The 25,266-nt window shown below is 38.5% G+C and overlaps 1 protein-coding gene across 1 annotated transcript in view; it reads right to left on the reverse strand.

The window, feature by feature from the left end:
- Window positions 1-1,340: 1,340 nt before the first annotated feature.
- Window positions 1,341-25,266, reverse strand: part of LOC148362391 (guanine nucleotide-binding protein G(o) subunit alpha) — a 119,420-nt gene continuing 95,494 nt past the window's right edge. Inside the window, exons 6-8 of the mRNA XM_088339798.1 lie at window positions 24,262-24,391; window positions 5,633-5,786; window positions 1,341-3,413 (exon numbers count right to left, since the gene is read on the reverse strand). Of these exons, the coding sequence (XP_088195924.1) occupies window positions 3,226-3,413; window positions 5,633-5,786; window positions 24,262-24,391 (472 nt within the window). The 3' untranslated portion in view covers window positions 1,341-3,225. The remainder of the gene's footprint in view (window positions 3,414-5,632; window positions 5,787-24,261; window positions 24,392-25,266) is intronic.

Below are 25,266 nucleotides of genomic sequence, written 5' to 3' on the forward strand. Positions count from 1 at the left end.
TTATTCATTAAAAGCAGATAATGAACTGCGAGGTTCCTCGACTATTGAATCATTTTGTCACGTAAACTCATATTGTCACATATAACCCTTGATCCAGCCGTGATAATGGGTGGCCACGTTTATATCTACTTAACAAAGTACAACTGAATACAGTTATTGTGGCCCTGTTCAAGCACAGAGTATGAGGACACATAATTACTTCTCATGCAGATACTCTCCCAATGGTATACTTGTATCAAAGCCAAATTTACAACTATAAATAAAATACTCAAATTAGGGGGAGCATTTTATATGCGCATATTTGGTTGTGTCACCGGTAGCGAATGGTCGGCAGGACATGGGGAGGGGGGCGTGGCTTTTACAGGAACAACAAACCAACTAAATTAATGGGGCGAACGTGAGCACAGAATTTATAGTAAAAGTGTGATAAATTTGGCCTTTGGGGCGGCATTAGTTCAGGTAGAGCGCTCGGTTTGGGATCAAGAGAACACAGCTTCCATTCCCGGCTCCCGGTTATATGTCGAAGTGTCCTTGGGCAAGACACTGAATCCCTAAAGCCTTCGATAGCAGGTAGTTGCCTAACATGGCTGACACTGCTATCGGTTAGTTAGTGTGTAAAAGGGAAAAGCGTGAAGCACATTGTAAAGCGCTTCGGGAGGTCTTCATTGACTTGAAAAGCGCTATATCAATATATATATATACATATATATATATTTTTTTAAAATTCACCATGCTTGGAGACAAAAAACCCCTGTCTTGGTCAGCACCAAGAAACGGAGGAGCAGATCTTCGAGTGGTTTAAAGCCCAAAGACAAAATGGATATGGAGTGTCTCAGCAAAGTGTTCGTTTACAAATTCTCAAGACTGCACGAGCCGAGAAATATGAAGGGTTTGGAGCTTCCACGGATTGGCGGAAGCGTTTTCGTTCCATTTTCTTTTATGATGTGGCTACTTTTAGGGGGGCAGCTTTTGTGCGGGTATATACGGAAATTCATAACCATTAATATTGATAACTCGGAGTAACGTGCTATCTTTTGGTGACAGTAACTTGGGCGGGGGGTGCTTTGTAACCGAGTTATATTTTAAATAAAGTAACTAGTACCTGTAACTAAGTACTGTTTTTCAATATCAAGCCCAACACTGATGACGACCTCAGCCCCTCCCAAACCCAGCCCACAACAATAGCCTGTATGCAAGGGTGCCATGCATGTATGTATGGAGGTGATAGACGAGAAGGTAAGACCGTGTTTACTGTAGAGAAAGAGAGACATCTGGATACGGAATGTCTGGGATATGTTTTGATCGTCAATAAATAAACAAATAAATTAATCAGTCAGGACTGAACTTCCTTACACCAAGAGTATTAGTGATGGTTTTAATAGTGAGAAAGGTAGTTGGAACATGTACTCGCTTCTAAAGGCATCGCTATCTACAGTACAGTACAATATAGTACCTGCAAGAGTCACCTGGCACTGCTTCCTACTGGCTTTCAGGCTAAAGCCAGATAAGGAATCACTCCGTAAGAAACAGTAAAGTCATTCGAACAACAAAATCATATTTAAAAAATGTACAACTACGTCCTTCAAAGTCTCTCTGCTAATGTAAACAAAAGACAAATGAATTTTGTTTGACAGTTTCAGCAGGTCTTAGGTGTTTGTTTTTTTTCTTCAAAACGTTTTGATTGGCTGACCTGTTGTATATTATTTACACGATAGACATTTTCACATATTTATTCAAAGTCGTTCCTACATAAACACTACTGTTGCGAGAAAGAAAATACGCAATATACAGCAAACGTGTCAGGCGGGACCAACTGCGAACACAAATTGTAATAAATATCGACATAATCAACAAAAAACAAATAAAAGACGATCCATATCCAAGGTGATAAAAAAAAGAGTGTTTTCGTTAGCAACAAAAGACAGCACAGGAAAAGAAAATCCAATTAGAACAGAGACTTTCATTAACTTTGTTCGAGAAGGTTTCAAGGCTGCACAGTTTGTTTACAGAAGGCCAAAAAAGCAACAAGGGACAAGCCTAAGCAAGGAAAATGGACTAAAAACATGTAAGTGGATATATATATATATATATATATATACATATATATATATATATATGTGTGCCGTATTTATTTGTGTATAATTCACAATTTTTGCGACCTACAAGGGAAGTCAATGTTTTGTTGTACAAGATGGTTTACCATATTTGTTTAATAATCTAAAAGTATTGCCAACAGCAATCGAACACAGGCCGCTGAATGCTAACCATTGGTCCACTAGTGATATAAATGACATACGAGAAGGCATTGGGCTTGATCTCACCATCACACTATCACGGAATCAGACACAGATGTTATAGAAAAGAGAAAACAGAAAGGGTAAATATACAAATAAACGCAAAAAGCATGAAGAAGGAAACTACTTTTTGTTGTACTTGATGATGAATCAGACTTTGAAGGACATTAAATAAATATATTGTAAATTTTATGTTGTATGGTGTTCAGAGTTTATGTTGTTAATAATGGATTTGGATCATACGCAAACGTTTTCGACAAGATTGTCACTTACAGTGTCTAAAATAGAATCAGATTTGTCATTGTAACGTGTGAAATCCCGAACATTTGCTTCTGGTACCATGAAAAAGAATAGTGTGATGATGGGATGAAATCCAATACCTTTTCATATACTATAGTGGTGAGGATTTGGTTCTCTCACCGCTGCGACCAGGGTTCGATTCATGTTTGAGCTTAGAAAAAGTGAAACAAGATCATTATTAATTAATTATGGTTGGTTGGCTGGATCCCATAGCCACAAGGGTTGTTGGAGCACCACTTCCTGTGGTGTGTCTTGGGCAAGCACAGCCTGGTGGCACCCATCCCTCTCCAGGCCAACATATGTTTTCACCCGGTCACAAACCTTTTGCGTGATAGGCGAATGTGCTAACCACTACGGAAACCGATATTTATGTGAAATTAGGGATTCGCTTTATACACAAATAAATACTATATCTGCCTATTTTTTTTCAAAATCATTAGGTACCTAGTTGCATTTTTCTTCCTCCTCTTCTTGATCATTTTTTTATTTTTCTTTTTTCTCTCATAATCAGCATCGTTACTATTATTATTTTCCCAACAGTGTCAGAGTTAGAGGCTTGTGGAGGAAGGACATAGAGGGAGAGGAAAGGTCGGAGAAAAGGGAGAAGCATTAAGGCGGGGGAATGTAGCGCTTAGTACAAGCCGCATCCTCGAAGGTTGTTGGCGATGATGATATCGGTCACGGCATCGAACACCACCTGGATGTTTCCTGTATCGGTGGCGCAGGTCATGTGACAGTAGATTTCCTTATTCGGGGAGCGGTTCTTGCTCTCAAACTGTGCTTGGATATAAGCTGCTGCGTCCTCGTAGGTGTTTGGTCCTAGGGGGTAGACAAGAAAGGTCAGTCGGGTGAATGGTAGAATATTACTCGAATTGTTTTTTTTCTCTTGAAGTAGATGTAACCCACTTTTGCTGAAATAGACACTAATAGCTTCTGATTCTGCCTGAATAATACTATCATTTATTGATAATCATTTCTGTTGAAAATTAAAAACTGACAGATTGCTGACTGACAGAGCCACGAGAAAATATTGCTTTATTTATCCAATCATATTGGAATAAAGTTGTTTACCAGGTTTACCTCACTATACATATAACATCTGATCAATTATCACCCTCTGCTTGGAGCCATTGTTTTATGTGGCCCCCAATCCATTTGAAATCAACAGCCATACTCTGGAGTATATATTGCGTTTTTTGGTGTTTATGACAACACTGTTTTAAGAATAGAATAGTATTCATTGCCAGTTAAAAAACTATAGTAAATGTTGTTTGAAACAAGGATAAACAAGTTAAACACATAAAGATTGAGAAGAGAAAGGTGAAAAAAACGCCATCTGCTGCCATCCCTGTCAGTGTAAATAAGCCTTCTGAAAAATGAGGAGCGTTTTCCAGTGTTCATTTTACCTCTGAAAAGTGATTGGACCCGGGTACTCACATGTTCAAAAATCTATGGGTCCCAACAGAGATCTATGGGTCCCCAAAATCGGGGTTGTTATTGGGGTTGAAAATTTAAATCTGCGAAAAATATATAATATAAATCTATATATTCATTCAGTTTTAATCATCACAGTTATCACTTCAAGATTTTTCAGTTCACAACAATATTGTACATTATACAAAATAATATTGCTGAAATAATTATATTAATCTATATTTTCATTCAGTTTTAATCATCACAGTTAATTGGTAATACAAAGCAGTTATCACTTCAGATTTTTCAGTTTACAATATTGTACAGTATACAAAATAATATTGCTGAAATATTAACCTATATATTCATGCAGTTTTAATCATCAGTTAATTGGTAATACAAAGCAGTTATCACTTCAGATTTTTCAGTTTACAATATTGTACAGTATACAAAATAATATTGCTGAAATATTAACCTATATATTCATGCAGTTTTAATCATCAGTTAATTGGTAATACATTATCATCCTCCTCATAGCGTAACCAGGAATATAATTTAGTCCATTTTGGCAGAAAAGTCCTTTTCTTGCAAGGAGTATTCTTTTGTTTATTTTCTTTCGTCGAATAATTCGCTTCAACACACGTGTTTTCCTGCCTCCGCAATCTTCCGAAGAATTTCTCCGCTGTTTTTTCGTGCCGGAATTATTGCCGTTGTTATCACTTTCTGCATTATGTTTCGACTTATTACCGAGACCGAAGAAATTACCACTTTTGTGTTGATTTTCCCCTAATACTAACTGTTTTTTCGGAGGCATACTTAGCCTTGACATTCCCTCGACGACAAGCACCACAACAATGACGTAATCTCGAAGCAACAAGATCACGTTTGCAGAGATCGGCGTGCAGACGAAAACTCAAACCGTGAGACCAAAACAACAATGGCGAATCTGCCTGATGAAAAGTTTGAACTGAGGTAAATCTTTGTTTAAAAAAAAAAGTAATCGGAAAATAATGACAATTTTGTGTCAAAAAAGTTGCGTCCCGGTGATGCACGTTGATTTGACACTATGCGTCCCCAGCAAAAATGATGCGTCTAGGACGCAGGGACGCAGGCAAACGAGAACACTGTTTTTTTCTTCTTCCTTGAGCCGTTTCTAGAGGCAAGCACCTCCAATGGAAGGGGCTATCAAAACCAGTTTCCAACTCAGAGTGTGTTCTTTGCTTCTTTCTACAACAATCTCAACTTTTAACCTTGACAGTCTCCTCAGGTCCCTTTCCTCACATGGTTAGTTCGGTGCCTTACTATGATCATATTTTATTTCTATAACTATTTATTTTGATTTTATTGTATTTAACCCTGTGTATGTGTGTTTTTATAGTTTTATTGTACACTGTTCTTATTGTACATTGAATTCTGAGGGGTGATTTATTGCCTAAAAAGTGCTTTACAAATCAATTTAATTTGCTATAAACGAGTCTGGACTGTATGTAACAGGGACAGCCAACCTATGAAAACATATATGACAGTAATACACTATATTAAATGTCAGGAACCTAACCTTCCTCCACCAAACAAAATGTTTTGATAAGATCAATTGTCATGCATTCAGCGGGAAGGAGTCTCACCTGTGTACTCAGGGAAACAGATACTGAGCGCCGACTTCTTGATCTTCTCGGCAAACAAATCTTTCTTGTTGAGGAAGAGGATGATGGAGGTGTCGATGAAGAATTTGTTGTTGCAGATTGAGTCGAACAGCATCAGAGACTCGTGCATGCGATTCTATTGGAGAAAGAGAAGCGATGAGAAGGTTGTGTTTTTCACCTTAAAAATACAAAAATGCAAAAATGTAACAAGGAAATGTCGTTGCATCGAAGTCATCCTTCTGAATTCTCCCAAACGCAAAAAAACAAAACCAGAATTCAAAGATGAAGTTTCCAAGTTGTGCTTTATCATCATTTCAAGACATTTTCAATACAGTATCAACAATTAGAGTAAATTCAAAGTAAATAAATTCAACTGTGCCTCACCAACACAACTGCACGTCACTGAGACGGACATAAGTATACAAGACAAAGTAAAAGGGCCGTTTCATATAAGACAACTCATCAAAAGCCCAAGCATAAAACAGAAAAAAACAAATTTAAAGGCCTAGACAATAAAAAGAGCTGCATGTACAAAATGCTACATGAATAACAAACACACAAATTGTTATTCCTGCAGTGTTCATTTTACCTCTGAAAAGTAATGGGTCCCGGAGACTCGCATGCTCAAAAATCTATGGGTCCCAACAGAGATCTATGGGTCCCTAAAATTTAGTGTTATCGAGGTTGAAATCGTAAATCGGCGACAAATATATAATATAAATATATATATTCATTCAGTTTTAATCATCAAATTATTAATTCATTTTCTGCATCAATTTTTTTGTTGGTAATATACCGATTAAAGGGATAACCACAAACCTGTCTTTTTTTTATTTTCTCCTTTTATACTTTTTTTCTTAACTTCTTTATACAACATATTTCGTAATATCAATCATCAAAGCAAGTGAGCCGTTTGAAAGCCGGCTCTTTTTAATGAGTTGAGCCAAAAAAGCCGGTTCTCTAAAAAAAGACGGACTTCCTTTCACTACACAACGAGATCTTGTTGGCCGAGATCGGCGTGCAGAAGAAAACTCGAACCGCGAGACCAAAACAACAATGGCGAATCTGCCTGACGAAAAGTTTGGAGTGCAGTAAATCTTTGTTAAAAAAAAAGTAATCGGGTAATAATGACAATTTTGTGGCAAAAAGGTTGCGTTCCGGGGACGCACGTTGATTTGAGACTATGCGTCCCCAGCAAAAATGATGCGTCTAAGACGCAGGGACGCGGGCAAACGAGAACACTGTTCCTGCTTACATTGAAAGGCAACTGCAGTACGTGCAAGTCCTGCGTGTCATTTGACTTTTGTCATGGACTCTCTCACGCAGCAATCCACATACACAACCAAGCAAATGCACACAAATGGCCTTCTCTTTACACACACACACACATGCACACTCATAACTCAAAGCACAAAGCAGGTTGATCAACAGCCTGAGGCACCTCAAAGTCTTTAATTAGGACGAGCCACGTGTTTAAGTGGAAGACGTCATACACCTGCTCCATAAATAGGAATTTGGATCTAAGCAAGTTAAAATGTTTATTCTGTTTTAATATTGGACACTTGCAACGGAGATTGTATATGATGCCAGTTCGTTATTATGACTATTATTGCGCACAGTTGCTCGTTGTATTAACTATTATGAACTGTTTACATCTCTTTCGGCCAATCGGATTGCTGTTCTTTTATATTTACATCCTTCATGGGGCGGATATGCTTTTGTAACCTCGGAGACTTTTTAAAAAGATAGGGCTCATATGAAGGCGTTTAGAACATGTCAGATTTTTTTATCGGCAATTTGGGTCCTCTCCTGTTGTCCTTGGAAGGTCATACTCTATTGATGTATTACAGATTGTCAGGAGACAAACAGGAACTAAGAGATCTGGCCATTCGCCAAGACAAAGCATCAACCCAGTATGGGATGGAAATCAGCACAGAAAAAACAAAAGTAATGACCAACATTCCCCAGAGTATCACCACACATCAACCACAGAGAGCTAAAACCTGTCACCCAACGTAAATATATTGGAGTTGTCATATCATAAGAGGGGTCAGAACCAGAAACCATGGTCAGGATAGCTCAAACCACAGCCGCACTTGAAACCATCTGCAGGGACAAGAATTTGGTCTGGATCCTCATCAAACTGGAGGCACTTCCCTCCTTTGTTAGCAGCTGACCACAAGACCCAGCTGGCCATAGAGAATCTTGGTACTGTTGGGTTGACTCCTGGCTAGGCCAGCTACTAAACCTGTGCGTTGCAGCACTTCCGTCCTCGTCACACATCCAATTTTGGTCTTGTGGAACTTTAGACCACGCAGATTCTTGCAGATTTGCCTTGTGGACAGACTGCACTCATTGTTGTTATTCAGTTCTCTTTCGTCACCTGGTTATCAATCCTGTTGGAGTGCCCATCCTACCATCCTCTCAGGCTCTGGGTGTCTCATTCGCTTTCCATAGCTTCTTTGTGGGTGCACCCTCAAAGATCCTGGAGTATGGGTTGTTGGCCCTTACTGCCTCGGTTACTGTCTTTCCAGTCAACTGTCTCTCCAGCAATCGCCATTCTGTTCATGGTGTCATCAAGCCTATTCCCCTAAATCACTGGCTTAGCCTGATTAAATAGTTATAATATATACTTTTGGTGCAACCCTCACCCCCTTTATTGTGGGTCCTGTTTTTGCACGTTAGGAGATTTAGTAACAAATAGCTCAGGGGAGGGCTTATAGGACAGATTTGAAATTTGGCATTATGCAAGTGTCTTTTCCAGTCTTCTCATGTTCTCATTGCAAGTTCATAATGCATTGATGTATATTTTTCTTATTTTAAACATCTACTAAACTATTACCTAAACAATAATAATATTGAAATGGTGGATTTCCTGTGGCACACCAGACACAGTCTCACAACACACGGGTTGAAAAACAGTGATCTAATCAATAAGGACTTAGTAATGAACAATATCCCAGTAGTGCGATAACGTATTGGAATCGAGTGGAGGGCCACATTAACGAGAGGCAACCTGGAGGTTACAATATTGTAAAGCGAGGTCAGAACGTCTGAGGCTAGTGGTGATGATGGAGTCACTTTCGGTGTGAAAAATGAACTGATTGTTCTTGATGTTGGTCGCGCAGGCCACATGGTGGTAAACTTCCTTAGTCGAGGACTTGTTTTTGTTTTGGAACTGAAATACAGTAAAGGAGATTCTTTCTTTGTATGTGTTAGGCCCTGTGGAGACAGAGATCACATAGATTGGAAGTCAAACTCATTTTTAAATAGGGCCACATCAGAGGGCCTGGTGTAATTTGTAAATAAATAGAAATGTTACGTAAAATCAGTGTAACTGCTCCTTCATTTGAGGTAACTCTTATTTTAATAAATATTAAAGTTACAAAAATTGCTGTTTTATTGTAAAAATGGCAGTACAGTAATCACTCACTGTGTCACAGTCTTATTTTTCGCGGTATTGCTACTTTGCAGATTATCATTGTGCATTGTGTTCTGCATTCCGATTGTCTAAATAGTCACAGCGCCCCTTTTCTGCCTGCGTCTGCTTGTAATGTTGTTGTCTAAGTTGTACACAAATAGCTTGACAAATCTACAACACGTAATTGTACATCTTTTTGAATATGTTTTTCTAAAAGCCATCACGTCAACGCTGGACCCAAAAAAGCATCAAAAGGCAAAAGAAGATGCACTTGGTTTTGTGGACATGCTAACTAACATAAGATAAAAAAACACTTTTATGCCACATTTGTGTTTTTCCACTAACATCCACATGGTGGCAACAAAATAGATAGATAGATAGATAGATAGATAGATAGATAGATAGATAGATAGATAGATAGATACTTTGTTCATCCCCGAAGGGAAATTCACATTTCCAGCAGCATCCCTGAGCTGAAATAAGGATAGTTTCCTTAAATCATTTTCAACGCTCTAGAAAGAGTCTTTCAGAACTTGTAATTTGACAGTACAGAAAGTATTTGTAAAAAAATAAAATCATCAAGTACAGTACATTATCATTTTAAAAAATGTTTGAGCCTTTTAATGGTGCTTGTTCTTTGGTATCAATGTATAATTGAATATTTCATAAATAAATACATGCTTTTACTTTGTGGGTTTTTACTATCGCAGTCCTTTTGGAACACAACCACTGTGAAAAACGAGGGATTACTGTAGACATACATTATATGTTAAACTAAATAATGATAAATCTACACACGTAATATTCGAGATATGAGTTGTCTTTGGAACAAACATTTTGCCCGACATGCGAGAGAAAATCCAAGACTTTCTAGACTTTACCACTACAGACTGGTGATTTAAAGTTATTTTATTACCATATTATACGTATAACTGTATTTTTATGTTCAATTACCATTTAAATGTTTTTTAGTGATCAGGAATATGTGTTTCTTAGCTATTTGGTGTTAACTTGGAGGCTTTAGGGACGCCTGGAATGAATTTATTGGTTTTCATTTTTTTGTTTCAGGAACATTTGTGTGCTTTGCCTGCCACACGAGAAGCCCGGGTTCGATTCACGGTTAATGCAACTACGACATTATTTTGGCCATTTAACCTAATGTTCTCTTTTATTTCATGTTTGTCCTGCTTTTCCTAATCTCACTGTAAACCATGTTCACTACATTGTTATTAATGCCAATAATTTTAATTGTTACGATACATTATTTATCATTTTATTGATCCTCCATAAAGAACAAACTTCTCTCTTTTCGACAAGGTGATGAGTTTTTTTCTGTTTTTAACATTGGACACCAGCAAAGGAGATTTCATAGGATGCCTGCTCGTTATTTTGTCTACTATTGTGCACGGTTGTGTGCGGTTTTGACTATGACCACATTTTCAACTACTAGCCAATCATGTTAGTATTCTTTGATTTCCACTCTTTAAGCGGATCTGCTCTTGTAACATAGTAGATTAGATTTAAAGAAAGAGCTTAAAGGAGGATCTTTACAATAGGTTGGGACTTTCTTATCAGAAGGCTTCTCTCACAGTCCTCCTTGCAAGTTCAAAACCCATTGATGTCTTCTCTCTTTATTTTGAGTGTCTACTAAACGTTAAAGTTATCACAAGGTAAAAGATGACCTTGTTATCACTTTTCAGAATCTCAAAAACAGCAATAATACACATACTCATCATTGCTCTGATGGCAATTTTGACAAGCACTTTTAATTGAGGTTGCAATAAAACAAATGGCCTGGCTGCAATAATTCTATTTGTAAATCTAAGAGTAATTTTTCCGGAGTCTCACGAGAAATGACGCTTCTCACGCTTGCTCCAGAATTGTTTTCTACTACACTTCCTTTTATATGATTGATTGAAAAAGCGTCTGAAGTTATTTTGGGGACGGGTCTCTTAAAAGCCTTTGGCTTCAACCTGTCATCCCTTTTTTCTTTTCAGATGATATGTTTATTCTGTGATGTGGTGTTTGTTGCAACATGACTGAAAAGAAAAAATAAACAAGAAATAAAAATATATTTATATATAACTTGACTATAAAAGGACTGTTGCAATTATACACTCAACAGAGGTTACTGAAATTAAGCCTTGACGTAAAATTTTAATGCAGGATTAAAAAATGCATCATATCAAGAAAGCCCATGGAAATGCTGTCAAACCCATTAATTTTTCACACGATTGACAGAAGAGGTGCCAGATGTATTCCCAGGGAGATAGTGGTAGCCTGGTTGTTAGCCTGGTCTGGAGCTGGCCAGCTGGAGAGAATAAATCACCACAGTAACCGGGCCTAGCTAAATGAAACCTGCTTTCATGCAGGGAAGCGACTTGAGGCAAAATTCAGCCAAGATAACAGATATGTACCGCCTGAATCCCTTATCTTTGGTTTTGTGCGATAGCCCCCTAGGTTTGATTGATGATGCAAATAAGATTGTGATCTAAAACCACAAAAACAATTCTAAAAATAGACCATGCATGCTTTTTTTGACACTTCATTCTTCGCCGACCGCGAATGAGCTAAAGCTCAAAGGCGGTAACCGTAATTGACATAACTTATTGATTTGTTTCACAGATCGACTGCACAGCCTCGTGTTGTACATCCATCATTGACCGTGAACCTTCCTGAGACAAGAATTGGATTTGTGGCTTTTCACTGCTTGGAATGTTGTTAGCTCGAGTCAGATGGTGGTAAAAAGCGTCATCTGTGGGCCAAGTGTCACTAACAAATTTGGCTGTCGGCCCTTGGCAGCTTCGAGGGCCGCTCGCCTCTCTGCCTCAGTTGCAACGCTGTCGGAGGCCGGACACAGACTTTCCCATGGCAATAGATGAAGAAGGAACGGAGGGGATGAGTGAAATTTTAATATTTAATTCTTAACACTCATGCTGTTTGGGTCCCTCTGAACAATATCGCTTTTTTGATTGTTTCTGATGTTTTCCCAACACCACACATGGTGTCCGTCTTTTTTATTTTTTCATTTTTAGCCCTTTGTCGCCCCGCTGCTTCATCTTTTCAGTATGGGCCTGTCAGACATTCTATATGTGGATAACTCATTGCAGTGACCATCAATTTTTGTTGTAACACAGTAAGGCATTGACCCAATTGGTGGCAATGTCCTAATATTGATGGCCTTTTCCTACAACATGGCCACATTTCAATCGTAATTTTCTTTACAGTAATCCCTCACTGTATTGGGGTTTAGTGTTCTGCATTCTGATTGGCAAAACATTTACCCCCTGCCTGTGTCTGCTACTGTGTCAATAGTGTTGCGGTCCAAGTTGTTCACAATCAGCTTGACAAACCTAGTTTACGTACGCGCGAATCTTTTTCAATTTCTAGTTCCTCTAAAAGCCATCATGTCAACAGAATGCTCTGGCCCGGCAAAAGCATCAAAAGGCATAGGAAGATACTTTCTAACGCAGACAAAGTTGTACTTTTCCACATGCTTTAGGGGCCGGTCACACAGCAGTTTGCGGCTGAATCACGGCCAGAAATTTCTGCCTGTGAGGCGGACGCTATTGGACGCTTTGAGATCGCCATAGAGACGAGATACAGCAGTGCTTAACACGCGGTCGGAAATTCGCGCGCGGGTGGCAGCGCGAAAAAGTTTTGCGCTGCTCAATTCTTTAGAGCCCGGGTACACAGCCTTATACGGGCGTATCTAGGCTGAACCACGGCCAGAAATTTCTGGCCGTGAAGCAGATGCTGTTGGGTGCTGTTGGACGCTTTGAGACCGCGATATAGACGAGATACAGCAGTGCTTTACTCGCGGTCGGAAATTCATACGCGGTTGGCCGCGCGAAAAAGTTTTGAGCTGCTCAAAACTTTGAGCACGTGTTAACCGCGGGCGGCACACGAGGTAATGACTTATGCGTAGGATTCGGATTTGGGCACAACACTGGCTCGGGAGCTTTTATACCCGTGGTCCACACGAGAAAATGACGCAGAAATGACGCGATTAAAAAGCGGAACAGTCGCCAGCGTCTGTTTTGCGGGCATACCACCGATGAACAGCGGGTTGGCCAATTTTGCGCATTTTCCATCGCGGGCAACCACGGGCAAAAAAAAACGCAAAATTTTAGCCGTGATTCAGCCTCAAACGGCTGTGTGACCGGCCCCTAAGGAAGGTAAAAGCATGTTCACACCACATTTTTGTTTTCCCCAAAACGTCCACATTATCGATGGAAAATATTATATAACAGCTAAACTATTTTCCAAATTTTAATTTGACAGTACAGAAATCATTTGTAAAAAAACATTTATATTGGTTGTTAAGGATGTTCTATTCACGTTCATATTTTTATATTACATTTTTGTTTTCCTAAAGGTCTACATAGCAACAAAATATCATCTGAAGTAAAACATGGTGTCCTGAAATAGTTTCCAACTTTTTTCAAAATTAGTGAGGCAATAGAGCAATAACATCTTTTAATCTATAATTTGACAGTAAACAAATCATTTGTAAAAGAAAAAAAACGTTTATAATGTACAGTCCTTTTATTGTTTTTTTTTTTTAAGAATGTTCTATTTACGTTAATATTTCTATGACATTTTTTTGTTTTCCAAAAATGTCCACATAATAGTGAAAAAATATAATCTGAGCTAAAAAGTGGTGTCCTGAAATAGTTTCCAACTATTTTTAAAATTAGTAATGCAATATAGCAACAACATGACATTTAAAATTATAATTTGACTGTATGGAAGTTATTTTATAGATAAAAAAAGGTTACAAAGAACTTTTATTCGTTAAACAGATGTTTGAGTCTGTAAATAGGGTTTGTTCTATCGTTTTAATGTATAATAGGGTATTCAATAAACAAACAAATGAAGGTTTCTACTTTGCCTAATTTGAATATCACAGATACTTTTTCAAATCCAAGCCTGTGAAAAACGAGGGGTTGCCGTAATCGTGTGAATTGTATTTTCCTATTTAAATCTTTTGTATGTTATTATCCTGGAGTGCCATGTCTAATCTTGTTGCAAACAATGTTCACTACGTTGTTAACAACGGCAAAAAAAAAAAATTAACTTCATCTCAAATTCATTTCAGACTGGTCTAGGACAGTCAACACACAGCATTCAAGAAACACTATAAAAAGTATTTTAATTATCTTTTTTTAAAGTACTCATAACTGTTGAGTGGGTTGAGCATCCGCGGAAGATCTGCCCACTGATTTCTTAATCAGGACGGCCAAGGGTGAGAGTGCTGCTATGTTGAATTTAAAAGCAGGAAGTGAAAATGGAAGGGGACACACTTCCGCGGAAAACACCCTCCAACATGTGCACATCTGATTATAAAAAAGAAGCAGGAAACCAGTTGGCCCCAAAGCGGCTGTCACTTTACGGGGCCGCAAGAGTGCCTGTGAGCATGAGTGTCTGCTTGTCAAGGTGAGGAAGATGCCTTCTACAGTATAAAGGAAAATAAGAGAAGGAAAATGCATATGTGTGTGATATTTGAGTCATAGTTTAACGCCTATCTTAAACAAATGAATACTTATGACCTATTTTATTACAACAGGATGTACGATAACAATTAAATCTACACTTTTAAAAAATTTTTTATTAGGGCTGCAACAAAAATCGATAAAACAAATAGTCGTCAATGAATTCCATGAAACAGACTAAAGTATCTCTAAATGAATATACTGTAATCTTTGCTAAGGGCCGCACATGCGCAATAGCGTCTCTGTCTTGAGAGCTAACATAAAGACAGAAATTGCGGCGTCAACATAAAGTACGTGTACCAAAACTTCTAAAGTTTGGGAGTATTTAAGCCTGGTTACTTGAATAAAAAGACTACGAGCAAAGTTTGCAAAGCAGAGCTTATGTATCATGGCGACAGCTAAGTGACGCATGAAAATTTACAAAGCATGTTGCACAAAAGGCTGACTTGCCTCTGTAGGATTTAGGTAGTGTTTGACCTGATACGGTTCTGATGACATGCAGGGTTGGGTAGGGTTACTTTAACTTGATTACTTTCAATTACTTTTGGATTACTCCAATACCAAATATGCTAATAAAAGACAAAAGAAACTAAATATGAATAAAATAACACAATTTTCTGCAGGCTTGGGGAGTAACGGAATACATGGAACAGCAAAAATGATGTTGGCAAGCTGTTTGGATTTATTTTCATTTTGTTTCTGTCGCATTTTATGTTAGTTCTGCCGGAGATCAAATAGATCAAAGCCAGGAGAGAAAGCTTACCACGTGTTGTGAGTCATCATTTCATTCATATTTAGTTTTTTTGGTCTTTTATTAGCTTATTTGGTATTGGAGTAAAGTAACCAAGTTGAAGTAACCCTACCCAACCCTGATGACATGATTGTACATTTAATACGTGTCTATTTGACTATATATTTGACCATTATGCCAGACTGCACCTGATGAATGTAGTTGAAATTAAATGCACGCAGTCTGAAGAACAAATTTCCCAAGTGAAAACGTTAAAAACCGCAAACGTCAGTCATTAAAACCGTTTGCTTTCAAACAGTTCTTTTGTAACATACTTTGCAGTTGACCACTGAATGTTCTTCATAAAATGCACATAAGATTTGTTTTATTTACCGTTCTACTGCTGCTAATGAGTCTGTTCTTGGTTCACAGGTTTATTTATGGATTTATGTCTCTACTGACCGAGCACTGCGCCTAATTGGTTTTCGGTTTTCATTTATTTTCTCATAGGAATCTGCAGTATGTTCAAAAAAGATGTATTTTTCATTGTACCCATTTTTCATGTGCTTATTATAATTTTCCAAACAACCCCATGGGTGGGGGATTGTCAAATGACAGCATATAATATATACGCCAACAGATGAACACAGGAACAATCCTCCTTCCTCATCCCCTGCCCACCTTGACGCCTCATGGGTGTCTATGTGTGAGTGAACAGAAACACACACACACACAAGAATAAAATAAAAACCAACATCATCAGGCACGCATCTATTCGGGCAACAGCTTCAAGCTTTTGAGGTGATTACAGAAAGCCACTTTCGGAAACAATGAGTGGTGGATACTGTCAAAGAGTACTTGTTCTTTTCATGTTTCAGAAAAAAAACTGACGGAAAAAGAAGGGTACCTTGGAGATTTCCAATGCAGTAATAAGCATTGCTTTGCCTAGCAACGATTAGAAGGATATAATATCATTTTCTGGAGAATTCAATGCATTAGAAGCGTCAGAAGTGTCCGTTACGGTAAATATGTTTTCGATAGGGAAGGTTGTAATTTCACCCAGAGAATAGCTGACAGTGTCGAAATAGCCCTTTCAAAAGTCTTCCAGATTAGAGCAGACCTATAACATATGTTTAAGATTGCAGGAGGAGCCATGGCATTTATCACACCACATCCAGGACATCTGGTTAGATGTGAGAAAGTTTGGAATTGGAATAATAAACTCTGTGCAGCACTTTAAACTGGAAAAGGCCCATCCTAGCAAAAAGGTAGAAGACTATTCTAGAGAACGCTCTTTCTCAAAATAGTCATCAATTTGTAGCCCCAGTTTTTTTTTTCCCTTCACCAAATGAGTTTTAGAACAGGATTGGTCACTCAATGAAAAATTGTAATTGTAGATGTTTGAAATCACTCTCAATCCACCCCAGTCCTGTCTTAGAGGTAAGGTTTGTAATACCGGTAAAACCTTTTGAGACAAAATCACAAACCTGAAAACAACTAAACAAATGTTACTGGGGGAGATCATAAGATCCATCAGGTTAGCAAAGCTATCAAAAACACTACTCGGATATAGTTCATTCAATTGTTTGATACCCCTATCCTTTGACGAATTTGGTGTCAACGCTGTTTTAATTTCTGCTCTGAGTTGTTTATTTCACATGGATTATGTAACTATTCGAGATGACGACTATAAGACAAGCCCATATCAACTACTGTGCCGAAAGAAAATACAAATGATGGTTGCGTCGTTGAAAAAGTGAGACCTTTATTTCTAGACGACAGCGCCAGGGCAACCGTACAGTGGAGAGTAGTGCCAGATTGCAGCAACGTGATTATATGTAGTCTTCCTGTGTTTTTTTTTTTCTGCGTCTGTTTCTGCTGTAACAGACCATATTGCATTAGCTTATCGTGTCCAAAGTATTAAAGGAAACTTCAGCGACCTGAAATCAATGTTGACGATACAGAAAGAGAGGTGTAGCATTTTTTAAATAAAAAACATCCACTGCTGTTCTATTTGAATGTATAAATTGAGGACTTGATTTGTGGGTGAAAAAGTTGAAATGACGGGAATATATTGGAAATACTGAATAAAATACTGCCAAACCTCTTGTTTTGCTACTATTATGTATAATATGTTGTTGTTGTTGGGGTTGTCCATCGATTCGATGATGACCATCTTCTTTTATTTGTGAGTCTGCTGATGTTTGAACAGTCCAATCCTGGATTGTGGTCGGAGACTCATGTAAAAGAGGATACCTGCGCAATGATGGTTTTTAAAGTGGCGTAAGGGGTGCGCTTTCCCCAACGCCACTATCTTGATTGTAAAGAAGGTGGTTCCAGTGGTGAGGGAGACCCTAGACGACCGGCATCTTTCTACAACTGCAGGCGGCTAACGGGATCCAGGTCTGTAGGAAACCGCCTCAAAGCGTGCCGCCACCAGCTTTTGGGATCACCCTTAGTCTGGACTCTACCATTCGACCTGTTCGGCTTGGGTAACCCTACAAGGAGTACGAGACTCCCGCCGACATAGCTCTAGGGGTCATGGAGACGCGCAAAGTGCCCCACCACGATAAGGTGGTGATCCGTCGGGACACTATAATATGTATAATGTTGGGAAAAATGTACTAATTTCTCCTCTACCAGGGCGTCATAAGCACTTCCAGACATCACCGTGGTGTTTTGTATTTGGAGCACATGTGTTGTGTGGAAAGGAACAGCTCACCCTTTTCCTTGGTGCCGCACACACTTGAGAATTTTGGTGACAAACACAATTAATATACGTATTTGATTAACACTAAATTACCACTCCACACAATCATAAAAACTATACTTTGCATGAGCGCAACACGCCACATCTGAAATACTTATTTGACTTTTGCACAAGAGAACTGGTGTTGCGTTTATTTCCCCCTGGAATGCAAATTGAAAATTAAAGTAATTGAGTAATGCATTAAAACATGTCATTTCTTCTTGTCTTGCAGCAATTATAAATCTACAGCAGTTTTGCTCTCGAATAATGACAATCCTCTGACCCGATATGTGTCAGATTACATCAAGCTGGGACATACATGGGTCTCACGGGTATGTCCATGCCTAATTAAAGCCTTGTAGATGCTGCACTAGTGTTTCTGTAGAGCAGTGGTTAACACAGACCGGGTGGAAACATATGTTGGTCTGGAGAGGGATGGGCGCCATCAAGCTGTACATGCCAAAGACACACAACAGGAAATGGTGTCTCTATGACCCTAGTGGGTAAGGGATCCAATCAACCATAGATGCTGCAATGCAAACAGTGCTTCCGAGGTTATTTTTTTCTGCAAATTACAACAAATTACCCCCTGTCGCCTTTTCTCACCAATTCTGTTCATAACCTTTATGGACAGAATTTCTGAGGGTCTGGGTCTCAGCATTGCATCCCTGCTTTTTGATGAGGATGTGGTGCTGTTAGCTTCCTCAAGCCGTGATCTTCAGTTCAGCTGTGTGCGAAGCTTCTGGGTTAAAGATCACCACCACTAAGATAAAGGCAATGGTTCTCAGCCGGAAAAGGGTGGCATGCTCTTTCTGAGTTGGGTATGAGATCCTGCCCCATGTGGAGGAGTTCAAGTATCTCGGGGGTCTTGTTCACCAGCGGTAGGATAGAACGCAGATCGACAGACGGATCGGTGCAGCATCTACCGTCATGCGGACACTAGTGGTCTGTCGTGATTAGGAAGGAACTGAGCCAAGAGACAAAGCTTTCGATTTACCAGTTGGTTTATGTTCCTACACTCACCTATGGTTATGAGTTGTGGATCATGACTTAAAGAACAAGATCCTCGATATAATAATTTTAATGAGATTCTTATGCAGGAGGAAATTTCATCAATTCCATCCATCCATTTTCTGCACCACTTATTCTCACTAGGGTAAAGTGGTATTGGAGCCCATCCGAGCCATTCCCGAGCTGGGATGGAAAACGCCAAACTTGGTTGCAACCAGTCGTAGGGCACACAGAGACATACAACTATTCATTGGCGCACTCACACCTAAGGACAAATAGGGACCGCGAGTTGACCTGCCATGTCCTCTATTCATGCGTCCAAATTAAACAGCAGGGGAAGTTGTACATTTCTCTTTCTTTATTCTTGGCGTCAATGTCAGATCGCTGATTTTTTCTTTTAATCCTTGAAGATCGACAACAAGCAAATGCGATTTAGTTGGGTATGGCGTTAACCATCAATGACCTAAACAACTTCCATGTCTGTTATCTCAGTTTGGTTGCCCTGGCGCTGTCATCCAGAAATATATGGCTCACATTTTACACGACACAGCCCTCATTTACGTTTTCTTTTGGCGCGGGACTAAATATGTGCTTGTCTTTGTAATCGCCATACTGAAAGGTCACATGATCCGAAAAGATGTAACAATCAAATCAGTGCAAAACTGTAAAATGATGCTGCTTAAAACAATGTCAGGTGTCACAGTGTCAGGTTTTTAGAGGTTACCATCCCGTAATAATTCAAAGCATCTACCTGAACTAATAAAAAAATTCCACTTCTCAAATGTGCTGAATTAATTGATTGTGCAGTTTAAACCATAAACAGTAGAATGTGTTTGTGTTTTTTTTTAATGACCAGCAAAACTAAAACTACTTCAAGTGGCAATATTTCCTTAAATGCTCAATTAACTAGAATTTTAATAAAATCCCAAACACTTTGCCTCAGTAGCTTTGTCCTAAAAAAATGATAAAATCTATATCTCATATATTCTTTGTTCTGCGTTCGGCCATGCTCAACACGTGCAGACAAACTTTACCAGTTTTTTTCTGTTTGAAATGGTGGTTGTTGACATTTGCAGGATATTATCGCCATCTACTGTTAAGGAGTGTACTTGACCCTCAGTTGTTTTTTTTCCTTAGTACTTTTTTGCAATGGCAAAGGTCTGTGACCCAATAAAAACATGTTCACGACACAAAAGTGGGTCGCGACCCACCAGCTGTGAAACACTGTACCAGAGCACTTTTCTTTCCGAGTGAAACAAAATTTAATGGTTGAGTAGTCATTAATACTAATTACCAGATTGGAACTGATATCCCTTCCAAAATTGACCAATATTTTAAAATACCATGTATTTAAAACACCAAAGATTACATTTTTTACATTTAAAAATGATAAAAATTAAATTTCAAATTTAGTTTCTTATTGTGAGACGGTAATCAGGGACTGCTACCTTGAAAACAACAAGCATTAACACCATTACCAGATATCAAAAGTCACCAATGCCTCATCATTGTATGACAAAGAAAAAAAAAAAAGTACATTTGTGAAAGAACTGCACATTATATCTTATTTGAAAAAACACAGAGTAAATATTTTTACAGGATTTATGTCTTAATATAGTGAGCTTTTTCTCAAACAGGCATCTTTGCTACTCATGCTGCACAAGCTTGGTGACACTGATGATCGTCAATACTTGTTATCGGTATTTGTGAATGCTCAAGAGTAAATGCTGGCATGAAAAACGTAAAATGGTATCGAACATAGTAAAAACACAGGCAACTTTTTTCATTTTCCCCTATAGTGATTATCCAACTTGGGCTTTAAGGCACATAAAAGACATTGTAGATTAAAGACATTTGTCTTGTTTCCTCCAGTTAATGATTTGAGCAAGCACTAGGTTTGTGCTGCTCTTGGCGTTTTGTGCATTTCAGAGATTTACACTCAAGAAAATGATAGATCTGTTTGATCCCCCTGCAGATTTTCAATTCACGACTGTTTTACCTTACTTGTTCATAGTTAAATTATTCAAAAACATCAGTGTAGGTTTGCATGTTTTTCTAGACTTCAATTGTGATCCAAACTGTTACCAATTTTGTGACTACCACGTTACAAAGAATACATTCCTTGTGTAACGGGTGTAATAATAACTTTTTTTATTGAAATTCCTGCTGAAATATGTGTATAGTTTGGGGTAAGTGTCCTGCAATGATAAGTCCAACAGTGCCACCTGCTGGTATGGGGTAGGGTTTGTTTTGGCTTTTGACATGTGACCGGAAGGCGGGGTTTTATTGGCAGTCTACAGAGCGAGCTGCCAACGGTAAGACACATCTTTTGGTGACAAATCTCTCAACATGCACAGTAATGTGATTGATGTTGTCAAGCTGTTTGGATTTATTTTCGTTTTGTTTCTGTTGTGCTAAAATGTTAATTCCCCTTATAGAGATCGAAGAGATCAAAGCCAGCAGAGAAGCTAATGTTGTGACTCATTTCATCTGCAGGTAAATTGTACCCATTGTTATACTCATTATTGTTCTTATTTCTATTTTCTCATATATATAAAAAGGATGATGTTGGTTAAAATTCAGACTAAAGAAAAATATGTTGAATTCATTGTAAAAACAAACAAAAACAAAAACCACCACTATACGATCTCTTGTTAAAAGTATCTTGTTAAAATGGATGTAAAAATGTATTGTGATATTCTAAAATGTATTTTATGTAAATTGAAAAGAAAGCTCTTTGATATGCTTTGGGCAGTCTACAGAGCGAGCTGCCAACGAGATCAAAGAGATCAAAGCCCGCAGAGAAGCTAATGTTGTGACTCATTTCATCTGCAGAAACTGTAATAAAAACCTCATCATCCAGTCCAGCGTGAATGTGGATCTTTGGTGGGACAGGTACACCGCGGTTACACTTGAACACAATTACTTTTCTCTGTAACGAGTACTGTGACGCATCAGTCATAACATTCAATAACTTGTCGTCACTACATGCTGTGTTACTCTGTTATTCATTAAATGCAGATAGTGAATTGCGATGTTTTCCGACTGCTGAACAACTCTCTGTCACTCATATTATCACATACGGCTCTTGGATCTCTAGTGACAATCGGTGGGCATGTTTATGTTGACTTACAAAGTACAACCGAATACAGCTATAGTGGCGCCGTTTCAAGCGCATAGTACAAGGATGCTGATTTTCTCCTCATGTAGATATCCTCCCAATTGTATATACTTGTATCTATGACAAATTTACAACTAGAAAATAAAATACTCAAATATTTTATGCCAATGTTTGGTTGTGCGTCACCAGTAGCGAATACTAGGCAGTCCGTGGAGAGGAGCTGGTCAACAGACAAACTCTATCACTGGGGTTCAAGCAATGTTCCCTCTAAGATGCGCGTGTGCGCAATTTCGCACTGCCTGCACATTCTCAGCACACAAGAAAATCTATCCAGCGCAATGTTCCCTCTAAACTGTGTGTGTGCGCGCAATTGCGCACTACCCAGAGCTTTTCCGCACAGAAGAAAATCTAGCCAGCTCACAAAAATCAGGGCTCGAAATTGCTAATTAAGAAGTGAATTAAGTCAAAGTTACAGTGCATGAAGGTAAAAATACACGGGTTTCCCTGACGCTGTGTTCTAAATGCGGTATTTTGAAGTCAATGTCGAAGTAGAACGAAGTTGAGTAAAGTCAGTTTTTTAAGAACCGGCTTCTTTGGCTCGGCTCACTAAAAAGAACCGGCTCTTTTGGGTCCCAAGCGGCTCTTCAGGTTGTTTTTGCTTCTTTAATCCCTACACGACCAAATATGATGTAAAATTGTGCACATAATGACTTAAAGGGAGGGGGAAAAATAGAACAAAAAAGAAAAAAATACCAAAATGAAAAAAGTAGTGAAAAGCTGAGAAAAAAAAGAAACAAAAGGAAGAAAAAAAAGAAGGAAAAATTCAGAAAAAAGGCAGAAAAAAAGAAAAGAAAGAAACAAAGAAAAAAAAAGAAATAGAGATAAAAAAAGTGACAGCTAGGAAAGAATAAACATGATGAGATTTGTTTAAAGGAATTGAAAAAAAAAACAGGGAAAAAAAAGAAAAAGTTTGTGTTGCATTCAAATAATTTCCAATTATACCAAGTCAATCTTGTTGCCAACATTGTACTTCCACTAAAATGTGATTAAATACAGTTCTGTATCGTGCAACCGACTAAATAAGCCCCCAAAAATGTTAGTATTATGCGACAAAAGATACCAGGAGAAAAAAGAAATGGAAATCTTGTGAAAGAATTGTTGTAAAAACAAATGACGTTTGTAGGCCGTACAACCTTTGCAATAATACATTAGTCAATCCATTCAAAAGTGAAAAATAATTTCGGTCTTTTTATTTGTAAAATTATTTTAACAATATTTCATGTCAGAGAAAAAAAAAGAAAATGTCTTGGACAGTACCTGGAAATTTAGAACCAGCTCTTCGAGAGGTTTGAAGGCCAGAGACACAATGGATATGGAGTGTCTGGGCTAAGTGCTCGTTTGGAAACTCTCAAAATTGCACAAACCAAGAAATACAAAGGCTTCACTGCTTTCACAAGCTGGTGTACACGATTTCTTCTATTTCTTTTAAGTGGCTATTTTAAGACACTTTCACTGGGTTGGCATCCATGCAAGTACATATGGTTATTTGTAACTAAATAGTTACGAGTGTCATGTCCAGCATGGTCGCCGTGGCGACCGGCTGGCCCCACCCCCTTGGCACCGGCTGTAGCAGATTTTCTAATTTGCGTGTGTGCTTCTTAAGGGCGGGTTTTGGGGATTGCCGGTTGCGGGTTCATTGCATTATTCTGTTCTGTTTGACTTGAGGAAACCTGTACTTGCCCGTTCTGAGTAAAAGCCTGTTTTGTGAGTATTCCTAGTCTGAGTTCCTGTTTGCCTGTAAGCCTGTTTTTGTTTTTGTCCCTGAGTGTTGGACGACTTTTATTTCCTTAATAAAAGTAACTGATCGTTAATGCGAATGAGTTCACCCTTCCTGCCTCCAATCTGGTCAGGTCCCGTGACAACGAGCTTCTTTTTGGTGTCAGCATACTGGGGTATCTGAGTTACGTTTTAAATGAAGTCACTAGTAACTGTAACCAACTTTTTTCACTGGTTGTAACAAATGTGAGGAAACGCGACTGCGCCCAATTTGAACAAAGTCCGGCGAGACGAACGGGCATCCTCACCGTGGTCTCGTCTTCGTGCAGCACTTGGTCGTATCCGCTGAGCGCGACGCAGAAAATGATGGCAGTGACGTCTTCAAAACAATGGATCCACTTCTTCCTCTCTGATCTCTGGCCTCCGACATCAAACAGCCTGACGGATGGGAAGTACATTTGCAAGTTTTGTAACAACAGTTGACATTTTGCATTATGCATACATCTGGACGCTCTGCATTATTACACCTCAATCGAATATCAGAAAAAGCTTTTTATCTAATCAAGTTCTTAGAGTACCCAGCCTGAATCAGTTATTTTAGTTCTGCTCCGAGTTGTTTACGTCACGTGTTTTCGGATTATGTGACCATTAAAGATGGCAATTTAAAAGACGAGCACATATTTAATACTGTACCCTAAAGAATATGCGAATGAGGACTGTTTTGCTAAAATGTGAGGCCTATATTTTTTAAGAGGATGACACCAGGACAACCACACTGTGGAGAATAGCGGTTATGCGCTTTCTTCCGAGCTGTCTTTTGGAGTATGTCACCATTTAAATAGCGACGACCATATAGTTAGACAGCAATTAGGAATATAGTATTTACAAATGCTCTGAAAGAAAAGGCGAATGGGGGCTGATTCTTCGCGAACGAAACGTCTCTATGACTTAGCACTTGGAAATGAACAAAGGGAGCCAGCTTCCACCAACCAACCGCTGGTTCCTTCAGAGACATTGGTCAATATGCATTTGTTTGGGATTCTGTGTTGTTGACTTTAAATTTGTTGAGCGTAAAAAAGGTTCAATTGTTTTGTATTTTATCTTCTTTTTGGTAGATTTAGAAATAGTATTATTATTTCCTGTGTTTTTCAGTGTTAATGTGTGATAAAAATGTAAAGTTTCTTCTTTTTTTCTTCTTTGATCGCTCCTTTTCCTTGGGTTATTGGATATTTTCTTCCATTTTTGTCATTTTTCTTTAGTTTTCCCCCTTTTTTAAGTCATTCCGTGCATACTTTTACGTAAGAATTGGTAAT

Source organism: Urocampus carinirostris, chromosome 7, assembly GCF_059441175.1.
Source record: "Urocampus carinirostris isolate Australia breed hairy pipefish chromosome 7, RoL_Ucar_1.0, whole genome shotgun sequence".
NCBI classification, from domain to species: Eukaryota; Metazoa; Chordata; class Actinopteri; order Syngnathiformes; family Syngnathidae; genus Urocampus; species Urocampus carinirostris.